This window comes from Dermochelys coriacea, chromosome 6, assembly GCF_009764565.3.
Source record: "Dermochelys coriacea isolate rDerCor1 chromosome 6, rDerCor1.pri.v4, whole genome shotgun sequence".
NCBI classification, from domain to species: Eukaryota; Metazoa; Chordata; order Testudines; family Dermochelyidae; genus Dermochelys; species Dermochelys coriacea.
In genome coordinates this window covers 99,876,536-99,904,229 of record NC_050073.1, presented here as the reverse complement: position 1 = coordinate 99,904,229, position 27,694 = coordinate 99,876,536, and the positions used below count along the sequence as shown (strand labels likewise).

At 42.5% G+C, this 27,694-nt stretch overlaps 1 protein-coding gene across 1 annotated transcript in view; it reads right to left on the bottom strand.

Annotated features, from left to right (window-relative positions):
* Positions 1-27,694, bottom strand: part of UNC79 (unc-79 homolog, NALCN channel complex subunit) — a 152,573-nt gene that overhangs the window by 95,686 nt on the left and 29,193 nt on the right. The window contains 25 exon segments of the mRNA XM_043517886.1: positions 952-1,100; positions 1,190-1,209; positions 1,212-1,271; positions 1,697-1,816; positions 1,819-1,840; positions 2,682-2,909; positions 5,704-5,865; positions 5,867-5,922; positions 7,353-7,375; positions 9,422-9,561; positions 11,044-11,060; positions 11,063-11,138; positions 11,140-11,166; position 11,280; positions 12,155-12,345; positions 13,836-14,021; positions 14,023-14,067; positions 18,899-19,073; positions 19,443-19,528; positions 19,530-19,647; positions 20,125-20,136; positions 20,353-20,363; positions 20,890-20,918; positions 24,249-24,289; positions 25,403-25,496. Of these exon segments, the coding sequence (XP_043373821.1) occupies positions 952-1,100; positions 1,190-1,209; positions 1,212-1,271; positions 1,697-1,816; positions 1,819-1,840; positions 2,682-2,909; positions 5,704-5,865; positions 5,867-5,922; positions 7,353-7,375; positions 9,422-9,561; positions 11,044-11,060; positions 11,063-11,138; positions 11,140-11,166; position 11,280; positions 12,155-12,345; positions 13,836-14,021; positions 14,023-14,067; positions 18,899-19,073; positions 19,443-19,528; positions 19,530-19,647; positions 20,125-20,136; positions 20,353-20,363; positions 20,890-20,918; positions 24,249-24,289; positions 25,403-25,496 (2,089 nt within the window).

The following is a 27,694-nucleotide window of genomic DNA, read 5'->3' as shown; positions in this document are numbered from 1 at the left end:
TTCTTGAATGGTTACAGCTAAATTAGACTACATCGCTTTGTATGTACATAAAAAAGAAAATGTCAAATACCAGAATTTCCTGATTTTCTACCAGCTCCAATTAATGTCTAATACAAACACTGCCATATGCACTCTTGAGAACAGAGATATTGTGTAACCCTTCTTATTATTATCATTATTTATACTGCACCACAAGTGCACGTGGTGCCTTTCCGACAAATAAATAATCCAAGAAAGCTCTGAAGATTTAACAATTTAAGATGAATCCTGCAAGTCCTTACTCACACAAGTTGTCCCACCAAAGCTGATTGAATTGCTTATGCTAGTAAGGTGTTTACATGATTGGGTCCCAGAGCAATAAGACTTGACATAAGGAGAGACGATAACGGACAAAAGGGAAGGGAGGAAAGAAAGGAATGAGATCTACATAATGTTAGTTTCTTATTAAATGAGATGACAAGTCTGTTGTTCACATGGCCAAACTCCTTGAAAATAAACCACAGCAAGTGTTTCAGCCCACAGCACTCAAAACAAAAATTATGATTTAAAAATAAAATTCACATGCTCTACATAATTCTGATCTGCTTTTCCTTGAACTGTTTTTTTTTATTGTCCACAAATCAGTTTCATGGACAATATATGACCATTCCTGGAACCAAATTTGCACTGCAATCAGGGAGACACAGTGGTCTAGCAAATGGAGCACTGGACTGGGTTAGGATACATGGGTTCTGTGTGACCTTAGAGAAGTCACTTCACTTTTCTGTGCCTCTGTTTCTCTTCCCCCCTTTGTCTATCTTGTCTATTTAAACTGTAAGATCTTTGAAGTAGCAACTGCTTCTCACCGTGTGTTTGTACAATGCCTAACAAAATGGATCTCTGATCCTGGTTGGAATTTAGAAGCATTAACTGTAATACATGAAAATTACAATTCCTGGGTTAAAAGCATACCTTGCAATCAGCATGTGATCTTGAATGTAAGCTAAGAATTGTGGATGGTCCTTTCTTGCAATGTACAAACATTCCCCATGAAGACAGAGAATCTTCAAACAGTTCAGCATGTTAAAAAGAATGTCCGGCTCTTCAAATCTGGCCATTTCCTGTGCAAGCAATTCATGTAATTAATACTACTCTCAAAGCAGGGATGTCATTAAATCAAATATATAATTTAAAAAGTAATCAGCTGTACCTGCAATATAGTGTATATAGCCTCAACGTAACTGGAAGTTGCTGGTAACAAAATTTTCTTTCAGTGTCATTTTTTATTGATGCTAAAATCAAGTTACATTAGAACCATTAATATATCATCTCTTTTGCTGGTTGGGAATGAAACTAGAAAATAAACCAAGGGAAGGTGAGATTGCTACAAAGGGCAAATGCATCCCAGCTGTATCTCTACTGCAGTCAGTAGAATTATATCAGGAATTAATTTGACCCATAACATTTTTCTGTATGATCAAAGGAATGGGGTTTTAAAATGATTTTTTCTTGGTCCAACAATTTTGATATATAAAAGTGTATAAATGGGATGAACTTTCCCATAAAATGAACAAATTTTAAAGTATTAAATGCATGAAAAACTATCAATTCTGGGTTGTTGGACTTGCAAGACTATTTCAAATTTGTTTGTTTTTTTTTAAAGGAATAAATCCAAACCAATGCTTCATTTAACACCTAGTTCAAATGTCCTCCTAACTTACTACATTTTCTGTTGTCTCTGTATGATTTCCTGGGTTTTCTCCATGTTTTGTTGCAGATTTATTTTCCTCTTCCCCTTCAGTTCCTATAATAAACTCGGGTCTAGTATACAGAAGATATCTTCAAGGTTGTCTGTGGGCTCCTATAAGAACACAATAGATATACCTAGCTCTTATTTAGTACTTCTCATCAGTAGACCTCAAAGCAGTTTACAAAGAAGGTCAGTATCATCGTCCTCATTTTACAGATGGGGAAACTGAGGAATTCAATTCATTTCTTGATTTACAGACTTCAGTATCTAGGCCAAAACCCGATCTTTAAGTTAAATCCTGCATGCATAAACGGGGCCCAAACTGAGCATGAATGGACTGTACATTTGAGTGTGGTAATGTCAGCATTCTCAAATCTGGGCATTCCAGTGACTCTCATAAAAAGTAACAAAGGATTGTTAATGATCACAAGTGGCCAGGAACTTTGGTTAAGATATTCAAAAGACTAGTGATGTGGGATGCCCAACCTGAAACAGCTTCGAGGGACCTGACTTTCTAAAATCAGGCCCCTTTAAGGGACCTCAAATCAGACACTTGAAAACTGAATCACACAAATCACTAGTCACTTGAAAATCTTGGACCTGGGTTTTAACTAGTTTTATAAACAACTTTGAAGACGAAAAGCACTAAGCAGCATCCTTTTTATCTGAAACATCACCTCCAACAACAGAGCCCTGCCAGCACTGGTTCAATGCTGATACAGAAAGAAGAGTGCCAACTATTGTATGAATATCATTGCTACCGAGTGCGCCTTGAAGATTCCCATCCAAGCTTATAAGATCTGACAAGTCAAAGGGAATTTTGCTCTAGAATTCCTCTATGCATAAGATCAGTGCAGTTCACTTCCTTATGTCAGGCTAATTAAAACAGGAGTTTGGGAGAACTCTCATAATTTGTCATTTAATTACATAAGCTATTTGTTTCACTACTTACCACCAGCCTGATTTCTTCTTTTGGAGCTAGTCGCTCCAGCAGCTCACAAGCCAGCTGGTAACAGAGAATGCTAGACTGGCACAGGTTACATTCTACTACTTTTTCATCTTTCTGACAGGTATGAGAGCCACCCCAAGGGGCCTGAAATACATTGTTTATGATGGAAATTATGTCCTTCGAGAGACTGTTCTCCAAACCCAGGGTGATGCCATCATCTTGGAGTTCCATCTGAAAGTCAGTGACAGAACGGTAAGAAATTAACTATTTGATTAATGATCTCTGCTCTTCCTATTCTGCTTATTCTCACATTACTGCCAGTATTAAATTAACGAGACAGAGAAGAGTATGACATGTAGTGTGGCTCACAGTTTCAAAAGCAGCCATTGATTTTGGGTGCCCAACTATAGACACCTAGGGTGGGATTTTCATAGCCACATAGGGGATTTGCATGTCCAATTCCCATTAACATTAATAGGAGATGGGTATCTAAATCATTTAGACCACTTTGTAAAACTCAGCCCTAGTGCCATCCTTGGGTCCAGCATAGATGTATTTAGTGCAGGACTTGAGGGGAGAGACAAAGATGGCTTTACACTAACTTTGTGCTTTCCCCGATCCCTGAGTCTGTGGGGTCCAGTTTGACTCTCGGCACAAGTCACCAACCTCCTGGGCTCCTTTCATTTATCCCAGTTAGTAACAGTCCCCAAGGGGCCATTACTCCAGCTGAGACGTCAGAGCACAGCAGCATTCTGGCCACATCCTCTTTCCTTCTTACACTCTTGCCATGCCCCTAAATCAGTGGCTGTGACAGCAGGCTGTGTAGAACTACCTATGACAACTCTATGACACCCTGGGACTCCTCCAACCAGGAGCATCCTAATTTGTCCACTCAGGGTAACTTTATGACAGGTTTCAGAGTAGCAGCCGTGTTAGTCTGTATTCGCAAAAAGAAAAGGAGTACTTGTGGCACCTTAGAGACTAACAAATTTATTAGAGCATAAGCTTTCGTGAGCTACAGCTCACTTCATCGGATGCATCATTATGTCCTCTCTGAATAACTAGAGTAGCACAAAGGGACTTCAGCAGAGGCTGGGATCTGAAAGCTGAGCCTGATTTTCAGAGCTGCTAATCACCTACAAATCAGCTGTTAATGGGGGGAGGGGATGACCAAAAATGGAGACACTGCAAATCAAAGCCATTTCTGAATATCAGGACCTATATCAAGAGCATTATACTGGGATATGCCGTTTGAAGTGAGCTGTAGCTCACGAAAGCTTATGCTCAAATAAATTTGTTAGTCTCTAAAGTGCCACAAGTACTCCTTTTCTTCATCCTGATTAAGTAGCTGTTCTGAAACTGAAAGGAAGCCACTTAAAAAAAAAAGGTTGGGAAAGACTTAAATGAAATAAAACACATAAAATAAAAAAGACAAGAATGAGAAGACATTGACTGCACTTTATCTTTATTGCTGCTCCTAATCTTCATTTGGTAAATTCTATATTAAAAGGTCAGAGCTCAGAATTTCACACCAATTTAACACTTGGTTAAGTGCCACCGAATCCCTTAACATTGGATGAAGGCATCCCCATTAAGGAGGTGTCTTCACTAGGAAAAGAGATTCATTTCTAACCAACATGAGGTAAAACCCTAGTTGAAAACAAGGCAGTTTGTTAGCAGTGAGGCTCCCCCAGTCTTTAACTCAACTTGCTAACTAACGTGAAAACCACAAACTGCCTTCACTAGGATTCTACCTCATGTTAGATAACTCAAGTTAAACACACACCTTTTTCCTAGGCTATGTCTACGCTAGCACTTTTGTCAGTATAACTTATGTTGCTCAGGGGTATGAAAAATCACCCCGAGTTACACAGACAGAAGCACCATGTGTATAGTGCTATGTTGACAGGAGACATTCTCCTGCTGACTTAGCCACCGCCGCTCGTTAGGGGTGGTTTAATTATGTCAATGGGAGAGATCTCTCCTGCTGGCATCAAGTAGCTGCATTGGTAGACATGGCCCTAGTGAAGATAGACCTTATGGGGTTCTTAACACATAAGTTTGCAATTAGTGCAGCCACTTAAATAAAAATAAATTTGCTAAACTAGTGCAAATCCGTGTGCACACACTTATTTTAATTGAAAAGTGGTTTATTTTGGTTTTGTTTATTTCTGTTCTTAAGGACTTGTCTACCTACAGAAGTGTCTACACTTAAACACTGTCGATGTCCTGCTGTAGCACTTCAGTGTAGACACTCACTACAGCAATGGGATGGGTTCTCCTATTGCTATAGTCAATCCTACTCCCCAAGAGGCAGAAGCTAGGCCAAAGGAAGATTTCTTCATCAGTCTAGTGCTGCCTATGCTGGGGGTTAGGTCGACATAACTACGTCACTCAGGGATGTGGTTTTTTCACACCCCTGTGTGACTTAGCTGGGTCAACCTAACTTTTAGTATAGACCTGGCCTTAAATCAGTTTATAAAGTGACTTAATTAAATCAATACAAACTTCTCTGTGAACCTTTTATTCTGGTTTAAGTGTGGCTTATTTTGATTAACCTAATCAATTCAACAACTTGTCCACAAGGAGTTTCCATCAGTGTAACTAAAGTGATTTAAAATTATACCTTAAATTAAACCTGTGCAACTTTCTTGTACAGACAAGTGCTGACACTGACTTAAAGTAAACTAAAATAAGTCTGGTTTTAAACCAAAACAAGTGTCCACTAGTGCCTTTTGTACCAGTTTAACCAAATTAGTTTAAAATCACACTTGCAGTTAATCTATGAAACTCTGCATGTTGACAGCTGTAAATTGATTCTACAAAGAAGTCCCAATAAAGTGACCAGCCTGATAACACTGTTTAGATCCACATATTTTTCATGTCTTTTGACTTTTGTGTTCATCTAAACATGGGAATAGTTAATTTCCTTTCAGGTCACTCAGAAAAAACATAGGTGGGTTTCAAGTATTGGAGCTGTATTTTTACATCAGTTTAACAATAGAAATTCTTTATCTGCTGGCACCTGCTTCAGAATGAGATCAAACATCAGTATGAAGCAGTTCAGATTCATTTCATCTTCATCACAGTCAAAGTCGATAGTCCTCCCTCCAGGATGTCCAAAGTTCTTGAAAGGGCTGCGGAAAGGACTGAGTATGGGGCTGCGAAATGGGGCTTCTGGAAAGGACTTGGGAAGGACTCAGCATATTGTGCTGAACCCTGCGCCCAGGATCAGAGGCAAACACTCACCTGAAGAAACAAAAAAGTGGATACACGCAAGTCAACTTTAAACACTTGGGCATTGGCTAGTACGATACTAAAGGAAAGGAGGGAAAGTGCTTTACTGGTTCCCTGTAAGGGCTGTTTCTTGTACATTTCAACTGGTCCTTAATGCCACTAACGTTAAAATATATTATAAATACAATGGCCAAATTCTGCACTGATGTACATGTTGGTGTATGCAGACAGTCGAGGTCAAATTAATGCTTGGTGTAACTCTGCTGATCTCAGTAAAGTTACATCAGAGGGGAAATTGGCCTCCTAGTGTAAACTGGCCAGAAAATGAATACAGGTGATAAAGGAGCCAAGTTAAACTGATATGACATTCTATGATAGGCAAAAGGAATCTAACCCAAAAATGCTCTGGAATGCGGGGTAGTGGCTGATGAAAAAAAAGAGGGTATATTAAGAAAATAGTTTTCAGAGTAGCATTAGTCTGTATCCGCAAAAAGAACAGGAGTACTTTGTGGCGCCTTAGAGACTAACAATTATTTATTAGAGCATAAGCTATCTGTGAGAGGCTAATTAGTTAAGATGACAGGTTTCAGAGTAGCAGCCGTGTTAGTCTGTATTCGCACAAAGAAAAGGAGTATTTGTGGCACCTTAGAGACTAACAAATTTATTAGAGCATAAGCTTTCGTGAGCTACAGCTCACTTCATCGGATGCATTTGGTGAAAAAAAAAACTGGTTTTTGAATGTTATGATTCCTGGTGTCAGATTTGTGTCCATTCGGACACCGGTAGGAGAACACTTCACCCTCTGTGGCCACTCAGTAAAAGATTTAAGGGTGGCAATTTTGCAACAGAAAAGCTTCAAAACAGAGTCCAACAGGAAACTGCTGAGCTTGAATTAATATGCAAACTAGATACCATTAACTTGGGTTTGAATAGAGACTGGGAGTGGCTGAGTCATTACACATATTGAATCTATTCCTTAAGTTAAGTATCCTCACACCTTCTGTCAACTGTCTAAACTGGCCATCTTGATTATCACTCCAAAAGGTTTTTTTTCTCCTGCTGATAATAGCTCATCTTAACTAATTAGCCTCTCACAGTTTGTATGGTAACTTCCAACTTATCCGTATGTATATGTATATTATTCTATGTTCCATTCTATGCATCGATGAAGTGAACTGTAGCTCACAAAAGCTTATGCTCTAATAAATTTGTTAGTCCCTAAGGTGCCACAAGTACTCCTGTTCTTTTTTAAGAACATAGTGTCAACTAAGGTGATCCCTAGATGTGTAACATAGCTGAAAAGCAACTCGCAAGAGAATATAAACAACGCAACAGACACAGGAAATTTACATCCACACCATGATAGGCACCCCACATCACTCCCAGTAACACACACAAAATCCCATAGTGGTGCAGGGAAGTACACTGTCAGACCACACATTTGCCTACTTTTAAGCCAACTATTGTCTGAAATACAGTATAGTCAAAAAGAAAAGGAGTACCCGTGGCACCTTAGAGACTAACAATTTATTAGAGCATATGCATCCGATGAAGTGAGCTGTAGCTCACGAAAGCTTATGCTCTAATAATTTGTTAGTCTCTAAGGTGCCACGGGTACTCCTTTTCTTTTTGCGAATACAGACTAACACGGCTGCTACTCTGAAACCGTCAGTATAGTCAAACTATGTGTTTCTTCTGTACGGTGTTCAACAGTGGTCCTGGACTGGCTGTGTTATCCTCTATGAGTCTGCTGTCTGCAATGCCAGTGCTACAACAGATGAGGATCCCTCTACAACCCAGGGATTCTTCAGTTGTCCATTTGGGGCAGCTTTTAGCCCCTTGCACTATTAGTGGAGCTGAGGATCTGACCCTTCTGAGTTAAAGCTGCCTGACTGTCACATGAGCTGTGTGTGTGGTGTCATTAGCAGTATTCCTGTTGCCTCTGAGTCAGGCTCCAGTGTAATAATCACATTGTTCTCTCCTGAATATTCACTGTGCCTGTGGGCACCAACCCTATCTTCTTTTGCTCCACAGAATCCAAATTTGGAATTTTTAAAGCCTGAACAACATTTTAACAAGTAGCGTTTAGTTTACATCCATTTTGCACCTCTACTGCAGAATTTGGGCCCAATATAGGTGTGCTATAAGGTGAAAGAAACATTCCATACCTCACCTGCGAGTACCAGCAAACAAACATTCACTGCTTTCATAAACATTGCATGCAAGTAACTGCAGAATCCTTCCCATTGTTTTTCTGTAACTCAACTAAAAAGTAACTAAATAGCAGCAAAAATGTAAAGATAAGGAAGTGATGTTTAAAATATGAAAATCAGAGGATAAACTCTACAGTTCTGGAGTCACAAGGAGCAGAATTCATAAGGGCTGATGAAAGCAAAAAGGACACGCTTCCACTGATCATTATTTATGACACAGCGTGTTGTTTCTGTTACACAGGAAACAGTATAGTGTTTTAGAAATTAAGTACTAACAGATTTCAGAATTTATGCACAGGTTTCAATAAATATGTTCGCTTTATTTTTCACATTTTCTCTGTGTAAGACCAATGAATTATTTTGGAAGCCAGAGTCAGATAGAGGAATCCATTGCAAATGGAGGAGCTGTTAGAGAAGCATTCAGTCAAATGTCTGATCTATTGCTGCTGGTCGCATGAGTTAAATATTGGCCAGTTTGGATTTGGTGCTGCTGCAAACCGGTTCATTTGATTTGTACAGCAGACAGCCTAGAGATCAGAGTCTACATTGTCTGCTGACATATTAGCAGCAGATAACACTTTAAGGACTAGAGGAGAGAAATTGAGACAGGATTGATTTAATTTAACTGCAATGACTGAATATACATCTGCCACCAAAAAGGCCCCTCAAAAAAGCCTCTAAGCAGGTTTGCCTATTGGACAAAGTGTTAGCTCTTAGCAATAAATCAAAGGAAGCTGCTTCTCTCTTCTTCCATCAGAGGTAATATTGGAGAGTGTAGAGGCAGGTTAGGTGAATACAAGGAAAAATGGAGGGACAAGGAAATGAATTTTGCTCCGTCATCACCACCAGTAAGTACCTAGGCCCTACTAAACCGTGTGCGACATGAATATGAAAGCTCACCCTAGATGACCAGATGTCCATTAAAAATTGCTGGTTGATAGTAGTGGACAGAAGATACAGAGAAATGAAAATCGTTGGTAAAGTTAACAACACCAAAATAAATACTAGTGCTTAGCTATTATATAATGCCATACACCAAGTGAAACAGTTCACTCAGAAAGAGATTTCACAATTACACTCTACCAAATTATTAATTTATAAACTTAAAACTGATCAAATGGGAGACTGGCTTTAACTCAAGCTGTGTTGATTTTTATCACACTCAAAATCTCTACTTTGTTTCCAGTCAAGTGCTAGAGTATTGGCAGCAAGTTTTTAAATCTTCATATGCAAATTAAAAGGGAAACTGTTTTAAGGAGAAAAAGAAAAACAAAACAAGATGAAAGATAATACCCTTCGAGCTCCAAGATTCCCTGCCAGCCACTGACTCTTGATTTTCTTTGATTTGCTAACTCTTTGACAGAATTAACTCCATCGGAAAACATACTGATCAGTAGCTGAAGAGGAACCACAATGTCTAACTCAGATAACACCTAAAGAAAGATAAAATAAAAAAGCGTGAGTTTTCAGCTCGGACCAAAATACTAACTACCTTTATAAATACTTTAATACCGCGCCCCTACTTCAACAAGTACATAAAAATGTAGTAAATCAAACTACTCATGTGATTGAAGTGAAAGTCAATGGGATTATTTGTGCTTAAAGTTAGGCACATGCCCAAGTACCTGGCTGAATCAGAGCCAAGCAGACCTGTCTGAGTACAACAAAGAGCACTTTCCAATATGCTTGCAACTGAAACCTGACAAATCTCTTTGCTGATATTTAGGCCCCATTTACTTACAAACAGTCTGATGTGAGATGTTTTCACAAGATGTTTTTGTGAAGCAAAAATGACAACTACTAGCATGAATAACTATTCACTAGGTGATACCATTAGTACTATTTATTATGTGTATTGTAGTAGTCACCCAAGGGTCCAATCAGCATAATTCCTGTGGCCATTCTGAAAAGCTCTTTCAATATTCCTCAATAGATTGATCAAACAATTTCAATATTGGTGAACAGACCAGGGCCTCGTCCGTTCTCAAGAGACCCATCACATGTAGCAAATCACCAAGAGGGAATTTTCACAGTGATCCCTTCATGAACAAACCAACCATAGACAAAACTAGTGCTCGCTCAAACTAGTCATCGAACAATGTTAATAAGCAATCTGCAAAGTCACAATCTGTTGGTGGAAAAATTTGCCAACAGAAAAAACTATTACAGCAATCAACTAAATTGTTCTCTGCAAATAGGTCACCTAGCAATGATTGCAAGTAAACTCTCATCGGGGCAGGAGCAATAACATGGACATAAGTGTTATTCACAAAAGGCCAACTATTGTAAAATGCACATGGCCTTAAGGGGAGCTGTACTCTGCAGGTGAATCTCTGAGGGACAATCGCCAAGTATGCAGGGGAAGCACATATGGGTTGCAGTGTATATTCTTCACTCCAGCCGGCCAGTTTCATGGGTTGGTACACAGGAGCAGTGGAGTCAAGGCAACAAGTGGTTTGATAGACTCCAAAGGGAATCCAATCCAGCTCTTCACACAAAGGACCCTTAAAAAATTGGTTAAGTGTTCCTGAAGTCATTCGGCAGTCTACGAAGCCAATTAGGTGCAGACCCTAGAGTACAGCTGGGGAAAGGCAGGGCACCAGGCCCTACACCTCAAGACACAACCTACAGCCAAAGGCAAAAACGGGCTTCTAGCCTTCCACCAAAAGGTGAGACCTATCACCTGAAATGGAAGAGTGACATCTAGCCTCCCTTGTAGGCAGTGAGTTAACCTATCTGCTTGCACTGGGGGGTAAGCGAAGAGGAAAAAGACTTTCTGACCCTTAAAAAAAAGGTGTGATTCAGAGATGCGGTGAAAGTTACATAGCTCTTTTATGTCTGAACCATTTCACCCATTTCTAATTACAACCCCAGTAATGCTGCTTCAGCATGACCTATCCATAATAGTCACTTACATGCAGCCAGAGCAAAGCTGCTCCTGCACAGAGGAAGGATAGCCCGTGAATCGACAACTAATGAAGCCAAACATCTCCTCCATGGAAAAAGGGACGTGGGCAAAGCTCAATATCAAACATTTGCTGCAAAGAAGAACAAGATATATGATCATTGGTTTTGCTGTTATATGCAGTACATAGTAGACTATACATGGACAATTAATAGAATACCAATCACAACTAAATAATGCAAACACACTCAGTAGCGTATCACTTGCATGCTCATTTGCATTACACAAAAAGTATGTCACCTGCAATTGCTCATTCTGACTCCTGGGAGTCATTCTGAGTTTGGTGGGTCTGTCATACATCATAACAATTCAAATTAAATTTCAAAGAGAGTTCAGATAGGTGATGCAGATGGATTGGAGAGATTAGTGAACAGAAATATTTTCATCTGTTAGTGATGAACTTTCTCTACCTCCAACACATAGAAATAGCTCTCCTTACCTTTCCCCCACCAAAAATGTATTTCATACTGGATGACAGCCTCAGCCACTAAGGATCGACTGTAAGTTTAAGAGGCACTGTGTAGCTGCACTGTCCCAGAATGCATGAAACAGCACTGGGACTCTGAAAGCACACACCCTGGCTTCCCCTTTACGCCAGAGGGTAAGTAATTTGCTAGACCAGTAGCAGACTACGCCGCTTCTGTGCTACCTCAGCTGTGCTGGGGTAGCATGAGCCAGGGCTCTCGCCATTCCCCACCCATGTATACCCATTCCAGACCCACCGGAAGGGAGGAGTAGCACTTCCCTTGGAGGCTGCTCTCTCTACTCTGCTGGAACCCATGGGACGTCGTTGTCCGCTCAGGGCAAAGGTCAGTCCAGCCCTACTTTTGATCATGATACAGATCCAATGATACGTGTGATACTTTGGATCAAATGTTCTAGTTAAGGTCCAACTTTAATTATTAATGATGCAGCTGCATCTAGTCACTGTCTCTTCTATTGCATATAAACAAAGCAGTTCTGAAAAGCATTTTTACTCAACGTCACCAATTTCTTGTGCTTAAAACTCTTGTTGATTAATATACTCACCATGGTACAGCTCAAAGTACCGGTTTACCTACCTTAGTGACTTCCTGAACTCTTTCAGTTGATTATCAGGCACTTCTGTTCTAATGGCTTCCAGCCATTCTGGCATAATACATTCCCCACAAGGCTGGTTTATTACATTGTATGGAATCAGGCAGAGGATGCGATTCAGACCTTCCTTTAATTGTGTCACAGTGCTACAGGATTTGTCCCAGTATCCACCAACCTGAGGGCATTTCCAGGAATAGTGTTCATTAGCTTCTATTATAATTCTTGCATTTGTTATTTGTGTAGCATCATATATTTGCATGGCACCTTACAAACATTAAATCATGATGACTGATCAATAGTAAAGTTCTGTGGATATTTCAGATTCAGCCATGGGAACTGCTTTTTTTTTTCCCCCTCTTCATATGATCCAGGGCAAACTGAAGTGCAGCTGATAGATTTAAATGCAGTTCTCCCTGTTTGGCCCAATGACTACTGAAGTATTTATCCACAGTAGAGAAAGACTTTGTGGTCCAGTGGTTAGGGTAGCCAGCTGGAAGGTGGAAGACACCAGGTCCAGTCCACCTGTTTTAGTCACTCTTTCATTAATTTATCCAAACTTCAACAGGAGAGAGTGAGGGAGTCCCACACCAGAATATCCCATAGCTCAGTTGACAGAGCCCTCTTCTGGGTGGTGGGAGACCCCACTTCAAATCCTTTCTCCCCACTGGCAGAGATAGTGAATTGAACCTGGGTCTCCCACATCACAAGTGAGTGCACTAACCACTGGGTTAAAAGTTACAGGGCGGGTAGTGGTACCACCAACAATAATGGCATAGGTGCCTAATTTCAGGAGTGCTCACAGCTGAGAATTGCAAGCAGACATAGGTGCCTATTTCTGACAGTAGGATAGGGCTTAGCACACGCCTGTCTTGTTGGCACCTCCTATTGACTAGTTGCCTTCCTGCCTAGCACGCTGGGGGCTTTTGTTTTATTTAATTCGAAGGTGCCTGCCTCTGCACATTCACATGTATAGGAGTTTAGGTGCCCTAACTCAGGCATTGTGTATCACAGTGATTTTCTAGGTGCTTAAAAGTTAGGCATTCTTTCACTCAGGCATAACCATGCCTAACTTGTTTTCTGAATCCAGCTCTCCGGAGATAAGGAAGAGTCCCAGGGAAAGGCAGCAAGGTGCAGGAGGGAACCACACCTTGACTGGTGTTAGAGGTCCCTGAGCTGGAACATGGAGTAGAGGGTGGGCTCAGGTTCCCCATTAGCTACTGAGGGAGGGGCACCTGGGGCATGTGAATAGGAGGACCTGCCTAAAACTGCTGTGAGCAGGGACTTTGGTACACAACCCCGGAAGAGAGAGCAAAGTTGAATGTCCTGGCTGGAGGGCCGTCATGAAAAGACAGGCAGCAGCTCCTGGAATGAGAGAAGGGTTGCAGACCAAGAGTAAGAGGACAGAGAGATGGAATGCACCACGAAGAAGGCCGTTGGCTATGTTAAGCTAATCCCCAGATAGCCAGGAGGAGGCACCATCCTGCAGTGAGTAGAGCACCCTATCTCAGAGAGTTAGGTGCCTAACTACCTTATGGATCTGGGCCTGTATGCCTTGATCTGAATGCAGAATTTGTTCCTTAAAGGTTTCTGAATATACCACAGTAAGATTTCAAGCTTTATGGCTTTTATAGAATCTTTAGATAAAATACAGAAAAATATTCTTACTCTGGCAAACTCCATTGGCTTAGGAAGTAGGCACATAACCATGACATCAAATCGAACATCACAAACGGTCTTCAGCCACTTGGTGACAAACTGAGGTTTGAGTTTTTCCACCAGGCTACCAACTTCATCATCCATCATATAAGCTGTGGAATGAAACCACTGGAAGACCATACTAACCAGGCGAGCTTAAGCTCTCTGTGGGAGTATTCTCACTGGGAGTACAAAGGCTCACCTGGAAGACAGCAAAAACAAACACTAATTTTCCATTTATCCAAGATACTGTGTAACTGCTGGTGGGGAGGGGACTGTACCATTTTCTATAAGATTCTTCATCTTCTCTGAGATTCCACTCTGCATCGGATATGGGGTAATGGAGCTACTTGCTTCTCAGTATTGTATGACTAGAGCTCAGGTGGGGTATTAACTGAAAAGCATTATCATCTGACAGTCCTCTTTGAAATGAATTGCTGATCTCTGTCCAGTTCCTAATGGACAAGTGTTCACTTGATGCTAACTGGCACCATTGCGGTCAGGAGGCCTAAGATTGCACAGGCATTCAGTAAAATCATTGATTTTTCACATCTACCATCAAGAGATGTTCCCTCAAGGTCAGGACAGGCACATGACAGAACAGAGCAGGGAAGTTTGTATTGCTGTTGCCTATATGCTACACCTCCTGGGACTATAAAGCAGCTGTCAGCTTTCAGAGAAAACTGTTTTAAGCCCATTAGACGGAACACAACTCTATACAAAACAAGATTGGAATCTCTGCCCCAAAGGCGTACCCTCAAGTTAGACAAGGAGATATTAGGAGGGTGACGACAGTAAGGTCACATCGTCATTTGAGTCAGTAGTGCAACACCTTCAGACTAGGGGGCCTAACTCTCAGACCTGCCAACATTGTAAACAAAAACTGAAGTTCTCATTTACATATACTGCATAAATGTCTCTGCCTTCCTCCCACCAATACCTAACACACACATCCCAGACTCCAGCTCCCCGTCCCCTTTCCTCAGCCTTCTGGAAGAGGCCTTGTAAATGGGTGCTGGGCCCTTTAAGGCCCAGAGAGGTAGTCACCCATTTCATGTCCTGGGAAGCAAATGAAGCAGTTATTGGGGGAGAGGAAGATGGTCCCCAGGGAGTAGTTAATGTTGGAGACAAGAAGATAGTCAAGGGCCAGCCCAGACCAGTGTTCCTTTAAGGACCTGAGACTAGGAGCCTCATAGAATGGCTAGGGCAAGACCTCCTTGTAGCCCAGCCAGCACAGAAGAGTTTGGGGTTCTTAGACCCACATGGGGGAGGCCCAGAGTGTAATTAGTTGACTGAGAGCTCCAAGCCCAGTCAAAGGGACAGGCTGATGCCACACAGCTGCTGAGGAGGAAGAGCTCAACTGGGACACCGCCCCAGAAGGAGGCAGTGAGAGTCCCTGAACCAGAGGAGAGAGTTACAAGCAGACTGGCAACACAGTCCCAAAGAGGACTGTGACACCTAAACCTTAGGGGTGAGCCAGAAAGGGGCCATCTAGGGATCTGGATGCTACTTAATAAGTTAGATTCCAGAAGAGGGGGAATATGGTTTCAAGACCTTGTTGTGGCTGGATTATTCTGGGAACTCAGTGGGAAACCTGAGGCAGGGTACCTCCAGGGCCACCCAGATCACGTGGAGGTGCCCTGTCTATAGGCCTCAGTAGGTGGCCCTCCTCTCCTGCTGCCCCCCCAATCTCTAGACTTTGGGGGGGCTGCCAAGGGCAATCACTACATCCCGCAATTCAGAGAGAGAGAGAGAGAGACGAGAGCACCCCAGGATCAATCATCGGGGCTAGGAGATACTCTTTCTACCCTCACCCAGAAGTCCCAGCCTGCTTAAACTCTGGGCCCTGCCTGTTCCCACCCTGAAGGCTTGGGGCATATCTACTTCTTGGGCAGGGCTTCCCTACCCACCTCTCAACATCAAACCCCTTTGGAGCTACTCCCCAGGCCAGCAGGGACTCAGTCTTGTGAGCATGGCAAGGCGGGTGAATGGACTCTGTGCCATCCCTGCCCTCCTGCCCCTACTGATTGATCCCCATGTGCTCTCTCTGGATTAGCCGGTGAACAGTGACCCTCCCTTGATGGCCCCCTGAAGACTAGAGATTGGAAAGGGCAGCTGGGAACCTTTGAAGTCAGGAGGGGAGGGCAGCCTATCAGGGCCCCTCCAGAAGGACTCTGACCTAAGAGGGGAAGCTGGTACCCAGGGTTTGCTATTAGGACAGAGGGTTCAGAGACATGGTGGGGATCAGGTTCGGGAATCACAGGGAGGTCAGTGGTATATAGTGGATTGGGGGGTAAAATTGGGAGGCTGAAGGCAGCAGAGAAATATGGGATGCTGGAAGTGGTAAAAAATACATGGGGGATAGGGATATGGGGAGGTGCAGAGCTGGCAAGGCGGAAGACTGTATCCCAGCATGCTCAGAGATCAAAGGCCTGGGGGGGTTTCACCAGAGCTAGCCCCTTTGTTTACCCAGCTGGGAGGCCAGGGGCAACCTCTGCCTGCTCACCGCTGGATGGAATGAGCTGTCCATTAGCCTATGCAGCAGCTCTGGGTTGTCCTTCCCCAAGGTGGGTAAATGGGAAAGGACAGCCAAAACAGAAGGGATTTCCTGGTACCTATGAGTTTTCCTCTAGCTGAGTCTGAAACCCACGCAGAGAGTTAGTAGAAGTGGATCTCCTTTCATACCCATTTTACAAGCAATGTATTCATTTGATTCAATGAAGTACACTCCTGTTTTTCACTAGAGTCAGTGGAAGACTGAATCAGGCCCCAAAGCAATTTTACATTTCTTTTGTTCTATATAAAGCATATATTTCAAGACTGTAGTTTATCAATGCCCTTGAAGAACTGGACTCAGTGGTACAGAGGGTGGAGGCATGGTGGCCCAAGTCTTGAACGGGGACCAGACATACAAGGCAGCATGAAAAAAAGGCACAGAGGCAGGTGTGGCATGAGGAAAGAGGGTACTCAGACACACACCTGGGGACTAAAGGAGACAAAAGGAGAGAGTCCTTAGGCAACTTCTTACAGCCACACACAACAGGGCTGAGTGGAACCACTAACACACCACCTTGGTCTCTCCTCCAAAAGGAACTCTGAAGCAGGAAGATTTACTCCATACTCTACAAATAGTTTTTTTAAAATAGGTTAACTACTGGTAAAATGCCTAGAGCAGAAGTTCTCAAACTGTGGACCACAGACAGCTGGCTGGTTACATGGTGCTGTCGCCTCATCCTTATTTCCACATTAAAAGACACTTAAATCACATTAAATATTTGTTTAATGTTACTTTTCCATATGGGCAATTGCTGTGGTTGTCACAGTGATGTTATGCAGTCCAAATGGGAAGGGAGAAGGCCTACGTGATTGCAAACAAGAAGGGAGTGTCCACAAGATAATTTCTGTTTTAAGATGTGGTTTCTGGCTATGGAAAATTTTGATCGCTCCTCAAGGACAAGGAAAGAGCTTTTGGCTAAGTGTGTACTGGTAGTATAGGCCCAGATAGTAGAGATGTATGAACTGAGGGTATGTCTACACTGCAACTGGGAGCATGCTTCCCAGCATGGGTAGACCCACGACTACTTGGCTATTTTTAGTGCACTAACTGAAGCAGAGCTAGCATATGTCCAATATACCCACATGGGAAACATACTCCCAGCTGCTGTGCTGACATACCCTAAGTGGTTACAGCAACTAATACAAACCTTTCCATCAGCTTTAGTCAATGTGGAATTTGTACCTCCCGAGTTTCATTCTGAATTGCAGGTTTTAATCAAACCAAAATTCAGAGTGAAATTCAATCAAAATCTGTTTCACCTGGTTTCAGATTTAAAAAAAAAAAAAAAAAACCTTTGAAGCACAAATGCCCCATTACTTTGATCCACATACACTAGGCTTTGGGGGGATTCATCAGCACAGATTCAAGCAAACAGTGCATGAACCTTCGCAAACCTTGAATTAACATGGGCTGAATTTCAAATTTGTAATAAACAAAACTCTCAAGTGGATGAGTTTAATTTGGACTGCGAGGGTGTGTTGCAAACGTTCACAGAGTTTTATTTGGCAGAAGCAGGGCAGAGGCTGGAAAGCATCTTTTCAAGACTGAAATAGATTTAAAAGTGAGTGGGGGATGGTGAAGAAGAAAATTAATTTGGGAAATGTGTAGTGGCAAGACATCAAGCAATGGAGAAGTAATGAAAAACAAATTAAAATTAAATGGTATCTAAAATTATATGCATCTTGTGCTTCCGCATTCTGGTGTATCGCAGAAATGCACCTGTTACGTTTGTCATTAAAACTACTACTGAATTTCTGGAAACTAAACTTAAGGAAAAACCTTCTACCACAGGTGAGAAGAGAATGTGAACAGTGCTGGGAGCACTTCAATTAATAACTTCTGTGTCTGAAACAGAAGAAAGGGGCAGACTGTTGAAAGCAGAGAAGAGTGAAAACAGATTTCTTCTTCTCCTCTTGTTATCCAGTCATGCAAATCATGAGAAAAGAAGGTAACGAGCCTAAAGTATTTGCTTATTATAAAGATAACAAATCTGTGGTGCGGCATCCTTCGTAATGAAAGGAGCAATAATACCATAGTAACAATTCATTGTCTGGGATGTGTCAGCAGAAAACACAAAAGTTCTTGAAGACAGTGGGAAAGCACCAGAGACTGAACTCTTATAGACTAGTTATGCATATTAGAAAAAAAAATAATGAATATCTTTGCCTTTACTAGAATAGTATAAAACATATCAGTGTAGAAAAGTACAAAGATACGGTACGTAACATCATATAGAGGTGCACTGTAATCCAATGATTACAGCAAGTAACTCAGTCAGGGAATCTTGATTCTCCTCCCAGCTCTGCTATGTGGCCTTACAACTTGTCTGTATTATAAAAATGGCACCAATTTAACTAGATCAATCCTTTCCCGGATTTGACTGAATTAAGCTAAATGAATTTAAGAGTGAAGTCAATGATAAGACAGATGACCCTGCAGAAAGAGGGGAGAGGGAGAAACAGCAAGGAACTCTTACCAAGAACCAGATTCCAAACTGGCTCAGGATGCGCTGGTCATGCTTGTCATCATCTTTGTTATCAAAGTCAGTGTTGTCCAAGGAATGATGGGAAGAGGAGAGGCCCATCTGCCTCCTGCGGTTGAGTTCATACTCTCTCTGCTCAGCATGGAACTCTGCTTCTTTCAGCAAGCTGCAAAACAAGGGCAATGTGGCCCGTAATTTAGCCTTCCTACACTGGAAGATAGCTGGTCAGTGACTATTACAAGTTAAAGCACTAGATTTCATTCATCTCCCTGTGCACAGTGTCCTTGAAGGGTAAAAAATATACTGAAATAAGATAACAGTTCCAGCTTTCAAGGCCAAATTTTGCCACTCAGACAATGTGTACCAGTCCCTTGGCCGGATTCTCATTTTTGCTACACAGGATGATTTCAGTGCAGTCCTTCTAGTCTTAGTTTATGCTGGTGAAACTAGGATCACAACCTGGCCCTGGGATTTAACCTAAGATTTTGCAAGTACAAGTGTGAAGGTCAGGATCTTGTGTTTGTTTGCCTCATTACTGATCACAGCTTCCACAGTACAAACTAGTTCCTCAGCCCACACTCCCCGCGTATTGATTGGGGGAGGAGATGTTGATAGTAGGTGGGTCCTCTGCTGCTGTCCCCAACTTCACTGCTGTGATGGTCGAATGGCATCTTTTGCAGTAGCGCACCGGCCTGTTACCATGACGGCCACAGCAGCCTGCTGAGAAGCAGGTGACGACAGCCCTCTCTGACATGTGAGCTACCGTTCTGGAAACAAACAGATTTTATCATGCCACATGTGGCAGTAAGTGGAACTGAAAACCAAGAATGAAAATCAACATAACAGAGCTAGCTATTACGTTGGCATTTTTTAAAAATCACTAGCGTGGGTCCAAAACATACCCCTGGAGCCCAGCATTACTAAACTTCAAGGAAAGATACATGTAGACCTAGACCTGAACGTCATGGATAGTCTCCTTTCTCTGGAATGGGCCAAAATCAACGCCTCAGCCAACAACCTCAACTTTCTGGCTTGGTCCAATCTCTAAGGTAAAAATAGCATCTAATTTTCAGTTCACCTGTACCCAATTTATTTCTAAGCCCACACATACTCCGATTCAGAGCAGTGTGATTCTCAGAAGCAAACTAGAAATACAGGAAAGGAAAAGGAGTTCACTTTGTTGAATATTTAATACTTGTGTCCCTGCAAAATTCTCTCACTCCCTAATATGGCTAGAATTTTTGAAAGTTACACATAACAGGGCCAGATCCTTAGCTGGTTTAAATCCATGTAGCTTCATTGATTTCAGTGGAGATATGCCAATTTACACCAACTCATTAGAGGTAACTTTCAAAATTTCTGAAATATAAACTGACTTCAACTGAGCTATGCCAATCTATACCAGCTGAGATTTTGGCTCGATGTATAAGCTTTCTCTAGCACGAGACCTTGAACATGTCTATCCATACTTATTAAATTATTATTAAGAAAATTTTGCTAGTATGTTTTGCAAGCAGATTGGTTTCTCCGTACTCTGTGTAGGGTCCAATACTGAAGACTGAGTTGGTTTTTACTTAAGCAAAAATCCACTGACTATAATGGGAGTTGTGCCTAATAAGGACTAATTCAGTACTTCAGTATTGTGGCCCAGAATACATAGAATGCTTGGATTTTAAATTAATAGTTCATACTCTCCTCTTTATAAGTAGTATTATACACAGATTGGTAAAATCAATTGCACAATAAGACTGCTTTGTTAAGCTATCATTTTAATGAAAACACCTCAAAATCAAAAGTCAAATTGTAGCAATTCTGAGCCAAAACAAATCTCAATGATAAATCACCTTCATTTCCCCTTAACAAATGTGACAACGGATACATAATGAAAAAACTTCAGATGGCAAAAAATACCACACAGTAATGGGATGAAGTTACGCACAAACACACACAAATCATGCCCCATCACAGAAACAACTTAGTCTTACCTTCTTCTGACATATAGCAGAAATTTCAGCTGTAAGGGGAAGGTATACAAAATATCAACACAGTACTAACACTTTTCTCCTTTACCACGGCAACCAAGGGAGAAACAAGTTTTTAAAAAAAGAGCCTCCAGGGTTTGACTTGACTTTCCAAATATTATCCTTTTCCTCCAGCTAAATGGTAGGTTTCCCTACTTGTATCTGGAACACATCAGATGATTGACGTCAACTGTACCCAGCCAATGGGCCGAATTCTAGTGAAAATTCCAGTGAAATTAATGGAAGCTTTGTCTGCCAAGGGACTGCAAGTCAGGGCCTGTAATTTGAAGGAAAGTTCTTCATAATACTCCAACAAGAGACTGCTGAATTGGAATTAATTTGCAAACTGGACACCATTAAATTAGGCTTGAATAAAGATTGGGAGTGGATGTGTCATTACATAAAAAAACTATTTCCCCGTGTTTTCCCCCCACTGTTCCTCACACGTTCTTGTCAACTGCTGAAAATGGCCCACCTTGATTATCACTACAAAAGGTTTTTTTGTTTTGTTTTTTTCTCTCCTGCTGGTAATAACTCACCTTACCTGATCACTCTCATTAGTGTGTTTGGTAACACCCATTGTTTCATGTTCTCAGTGTATATAAAATCCCCCTACTGTATTTTCCACTGCATGCATCCGATGAAGTGAGCTGTAGCTCACAAAAGCTTATGCTCAAATAAATCTGTTAGTCTCTAAAGTGCCACGTGTACTCCTTTTCTTTTTATAATTACATTCACTTTCTATACTAGCAGAATTTAAACCAGTGCCTCTTTCTCTCAACCAGCAAATCAAAACAAACACCTGGGTACAAGGGCTGATAAAATGCAGACCACTGAAATCTAAATGTGAGCCACAACTGCCTCTCTCTCCTGCATGGATGTGTCATCCCACACCCAGACTATATGTCACCGAATGCAATACTTCAGCCCCAATGCCAGGCTGCTTCGGTCAAGTTAGGTCGCTGCATGCTGTAAACTATAGGGTATGCAAGAGATGCAAGCTGGTAGGTCCTGAAGTAGGCAAAGCAAGGAATGCTCATGCATGCCAACTCTTGTGAATTGATGGCGAGAGTTGTGATTTCTGAGTAAAATTAAGCCTCACTCATGGTCTTGCAAGAGAACTCTCATAGTCAGGGTGGATGAGTCATTACGCTAACTAAAAACTATTTCCCCGTACTAATTTTCCCCCAACTGTTACTCACACCTTCTTGTCAACTGTTTGAAATGGGCCATCCTGATTATCACTACAACAGGTTTTTTTAATCCTGTTGATAGTAGCCCACCTTAAATCGATTGGTCTCGTTAAGAGTCGGTATGGCAATCCCCATTTTTTCATGTTCTCTGTATATATCTTCCCACTGTATTTTCCACTGCATGCACCCAATGAAGTGGGTTTTAGCCCACAAAAGCTTATGCTCAAATAAATTTGTTAGTCTCTAAGGTGCCACAAGTACTCCTGTTCTTTCTGCTGATACAAACTAACACGGCGACCATTCTGAAACAGCATTTTTTTTCTCAGCCATGGCACAAATCATGTTTTCCAGGTAAACAGGAGATACCCCATCCTAAACAAAGGAAGGTGTTTTCTCCATAGGGCAGTTTATTCCAAAGTACTTTGAAAGATAATGAGAATTCATTTAATAGCAGGTAAGCAGAGCTATCAAATTAACAGAGACATCTGGCTGGCTACACCCCAGCAGGGGGAGAGAAAGTTCATCTGATAGAAGGGGAGGAGGGCCAAACCTCAAATAAGCTTCAACTGAAAAAAATCCTAACATTTGAGAGTTCTAAAAGTGAGGCTTAATTTTAAATCCTGTCAACCGTCCCAGGCATAGCCAGGCTCCAGCTGTCAGCCCTGGCTGCTGGTCCCCTGACAAACTAGGAAGTGGAAGAAGGGACCCCACTGCAGCCCCCAGGTCTGGGGAGGGTGAAGAACCTTAAGAAGCAGAGTGAGGCTGGAAGCTGCCAGAGCGGGGTTGAAGTGAGGAGGGTGAGGGCTGATGGTGGGTTCTGAGCAGATGGGGTTAGTGCTGGAGGGTGAGGGCAGTCAAGGTGGATGGGGTAGGGGGCCGAACTGCTGGGGCGGTGATGACGAGGGCTGGGAGACTGAACTGGGGGGGGGGAACTGAACTGAAGAGGTTTGGGTGGGGAGAAAACTGATGGGGGACTGGGATACAGGATTAATTGCTGGCAGGAGAAGAGCAGATGTGGGGTGACAGCTCCTGCAGCAGGGGCCAAAATCACCTTATCCATTACTTGTGGGGAGTGGCAACAAGCATACCTGTAAGCATACATGTTACAAGCATACCTCCTGGGAATGAACAAGGGGTTCAGAAATCAAGAGACTGGCCTAAAAAACAAAATATAATCTTTTTTTTAAATGTCATGATTTTGGGGCCAACGATTTTGGGATCCGACTCGTGATTTTTGATCCCTTGAAGTTGGCAATACTGACTGCTGCACTGGAGAGAAGGGATCAAATGGGGCCCACCCAGAGCCACCCTTCCCCCAGCATGCCTCTGCACCCAGAACTGTGCAGGGAGACCACTCCACACTGAGGGCATTGGGACCCAAGTAGTGACTCCCATCCCCTCACCATGTGGGCTTGGGAGAAGACAGAAAGAAGGCAGGAGCCAGCCTGAGACTGCAGCTGGTGGGAGTAGAAGCAGCCAAAGAAGGGTCCTTTGGATGTCTGGGCATTCAGAGAACTTTCTAGTTTTGTCTTGACCTTCTCTGCCTTGTGCTGACTGGCTGTTTGCTCCATCCCCTCCTCCTCCTCCCTCTCCTTCACATTCTCTTCACCTCAGCTTCACTCCACACCTGCACCTCTTCCCCTCTTCTCCCCTGCCCCACCCATACTTTCCCTTCCCTTTAGCTAATCCCCTCCTAAGTAAATCCACACGCACCCCAAATGGCAGAATTAACATGTTTGCTGCCCTCACAGCGTTCATTCTGCTTGTGTGTTCTACCCCTTCCCTCAGCCTGTCTGTCAGTCTTGTCTATTTAGATTGGATGCTCTTTGGGGCAAGGACCATCTGCTAGTCTGTGTTTGTACAGCACCTAGCATAATGGGGCCTCACTCTTGGTTTGCTCTTCCAGACTACCATAATAAACATGATTAATAACAATAATAACTAGCTAATGTTTGCACACTACTCTGAAGATGCTAAGGAGCATTTAAGTGTACACAATTATTATTTTCTAGGATTCTGTGTGGTTTTCTTGGAAGTATAATACAATACTTCAGATAACAGAGAAAAATAAACAAACTTATGATTGTAGAGTCACAATTACTTGTTATTCATCCTTAAAGTAAATCTTACCTTGTGGCAGGAGAACATCAACCAACCATTCACTGTGGTCCCTAAAATAATTCAAATATTTAATTAACATTTTTATTTTATTTTTGCACAAAAGAAACATCAGTGACCTACACTGTTCTGAAAAAGCTTTTCTGTAAATAGCACATAATAAATAACGAGCTGTTTTAAATCAGTTCTCTTTGTTATGCCCTATTGATTGCAAATTACCACTGTGCTGATATCTGTCCATGTTCAAGGCTTTTAAATATTACTTTGAAGATATTAATTTAGCAATTTAGAAAACACGTGTTCTGTATGTCCTGAGATTAAAAACTGATGGTGAACAGTGTTAGACAAACATGAAAAAAGGAAAAGTACCTGTTCCATACACTGTATATCTGTTTAGAAGCCATGGCTGCAATTAAATTTGATTACTTTTCCCGGCAGCTTTAAATCAAGGATGACTTCAAAACCAAGGTGACTTCTGTGAAATTTAATTACTTTTCCCTGCAGCTGCTATGATACAGAGGTGTCTGTTAAACAAGGGCCAAAAATAAACATATACAGCTTCTGAACTAAGCAGAACTTCGTTCATTTGCACTAATGATTGGGAGACACATTGCAAATTAGTGGATTTTGTAAATTAACAAGTTTCCAAACAAAACTTAAAATGTGAGGATAATTCATGTCAGAATGTATTTCTCCATGTACTTCACAAGTGTGATCTAGTTTTAACTCCTTATGCAGCCGCTTCATGGTATGCACTAGAGAATGTTCTGAAATATATTTTCCATAAAAGTAATGATGCCTCAGCAAGGGAGACCTCACTACAATGCTCTTAATGGTAAAGAGAAAGGAGACATTGTTCTTGTGCAAAAAGGGTGTGGATTCATAACTTAAAATCATAACATTCACAAATCTTATCTTTAAGACTCACTAATGTGAAAAAAGCAAATGCTGTTCACTTTGGGCCAGACTCTGCTACAATTACGCGTACCAGGTAGCACCTTACTTTACAGGTGGGTCCATTAACTTCAGTTGGATTATTTGTGGAATAAAATTCTATTCAACATGATTGAGGGTGTTAGAATCTGGAGCTGTAAACTCATTGTATGTGGCTGTTTTTAACCGACTATTTGTGATCCTCATTCATCTCTGAGTCTTAGTCTACCCACCCTGCAATCCTCTGGCTGCATTCTTCACACAGATAAAGCGGGGGTGGCTTATCACCCAGAGCCACAGACAAGGAAGGTTCTATGCACATCTGAAACACACAGGAAGAACAGAATGAACCTCTCTCTCCACGAAAGTGCTCTGGTTTCATAACAATCCAAGGGGCCAATGCTACAAGGTAATGAGCATCCACTGGCGTCAGTGCTTGTGGAGGGCATTTGTCATCTTGCAGGAGACACTCGGCACCTGCCAGTACTGTGTCCCAAATGGTTTCCGCCAAAGACAAGCTCAAAACAGGGAACCAGTCCGTGTAAAAGGAGAGCAGTGTCAGTCCTGTTTTCTGCATTCTTGCTTTAAATGGGCCTATGGGAGTGATCTAAACACAGTAACACAGGTGTGTCTGTTACATTACTATAACTAAACACATGTATTATATTTCATGGTCATTGCAGTGCTTTAAGGGCTTGGCTACACTTGCAAGTTAGAGCGCATTAAAGCAGCCCCGGGCACCCTAGCTCACTACCCATCCACACTGGCAAGGCACATAGAGCGCTCTGACTCCATGGCTACAGCGCTGCTGGTACTCCACCTCGGTAAGAAGATTAATGCTTGTTGCACCTTGACTGAAACGCCCAGATGTCAGTGTGAACGAAGTGTTGCATTACTGTTCTCTGATCAGCCTCTGGAAATGTCCCATAATCCCCTTAAGTCAAGTAGCCACTCTTGCCATTGTTTTGAACTCACTGTAGGAATGTTGATATGCCCTTTGAAAGCTCCGTTTCTGACAGCCGACTGCTTATCTGCTCTGAGATAAAGCAACCATTACTGTGGAATGCAGTGTGTGAGAGACAGGCGTGGGGGGAAGGGGGTCTGTTGCAGTCTGAAATTAGAAGACAGCATGCTGACATGCTCTCAGCCCCCCCCAAAAAACCCACTCTCTCTCCCCCCAACACACACACACTCACTATCAAAGTCCACCCCCCCTCATTTGAAAAGCACATTGAAGTCACTTGCGTGCTGGGATAGCTACCACAACGCACTGCTCTCTGTGGCCGTTGCAAGAGCTGCTAATGTGGTCACGCCAATGCGCTTATAGCTGTCAGTGTGGACAGATTGCAGCTCTTTCCCTACTGCGCGCTACGAAGGCTGGTTTAACTCAAAGCACTCTACATCTGCAAGTGTGGCCATGCCCTAAGAGGCAGACTCTCATACAGGAGAATTTGGCTCAATATTTTTAGGCCAAGCTAAGGTAGAATTCCAGATCTTTCAGTCTCAGTGGTGTCACTTGTAATACCTATACGCTGCAAGTATACACGCAACATGGCGCTTGGCTATACAGCACATATGATATAACAGAGATAGAACCCAGGAGCTCTGGCTCTCATGCAGGCCTCTGTCACCAGAGCTAAAAGAATAACTCCATTTTCTTATACTAGTGGTGAGGCTTTTATCCCTTTTGTGGGTTAGCCATTAGTCGGCAACACGATCACATATTTGAGCAGATGCATTACACTATTTAAATATTTGGAAGCAGGACAGTCGTAGGTCTGGACATGGACACTGTGACGGGTTGATCTTTCCCTTACGGTTAGTGGTACCCAGAGGTCAGCCCACCTCAGTCACCTGGCATGGTCCTGTGATGGGTGTCCATCCCGCACAAGGCCTGAAGGGGGTAAAGTGGCTAGGTGGACCAGTTAAGCGCCTAGACTGCACCTGAAGGAGGAATCAGGGAGCAAGCACTAATTAGGGACGAGGTTCAGAGGAACAGGAATGGTGGGGTGGGAGTGGTGTCTAAAGCCCAGTAGCTGAGAGAAGAAGGGGGCAGCAGAGAGCGAGGCTGCAGTCACTCTCTGGGTGAGGGAAGGTAAGGCAGGAAGCAACCCAGGGATACAGTAGTAATGTTTAGGACTGTACAGATCTTGACTGTTTGCTTCAGTGTAGAGGGTGGGCCTGGGTTTCCCTACCAGCCACTGTGGAAGTGGCACCATTAAGGGACAGTGAAAGAGAAGACTGCCTGGGATAGTGGGTCCTAGGAGACTTTCCCCCTGGAACGGGAAAACTATAGTGACCTGGCCAGAGGGCCAAGCCTCAAAGCAGGAGCAGTTGAGTCTCGAGAGAATGAGATTGAGAGGGGACAGAGCGCAACCACAGGAAGGGGCATCGGCCTGGCACAGCTAATCCCCAGATGTGGCCAGAAGGAGGCGCTCCAGTGGTAAGTAGACCATCCTTGTGACAGGCCCCCTTTCAGATTTTTTTTGGGGGGGATGGGGAGATGATATAGAAAGACCAAGCAG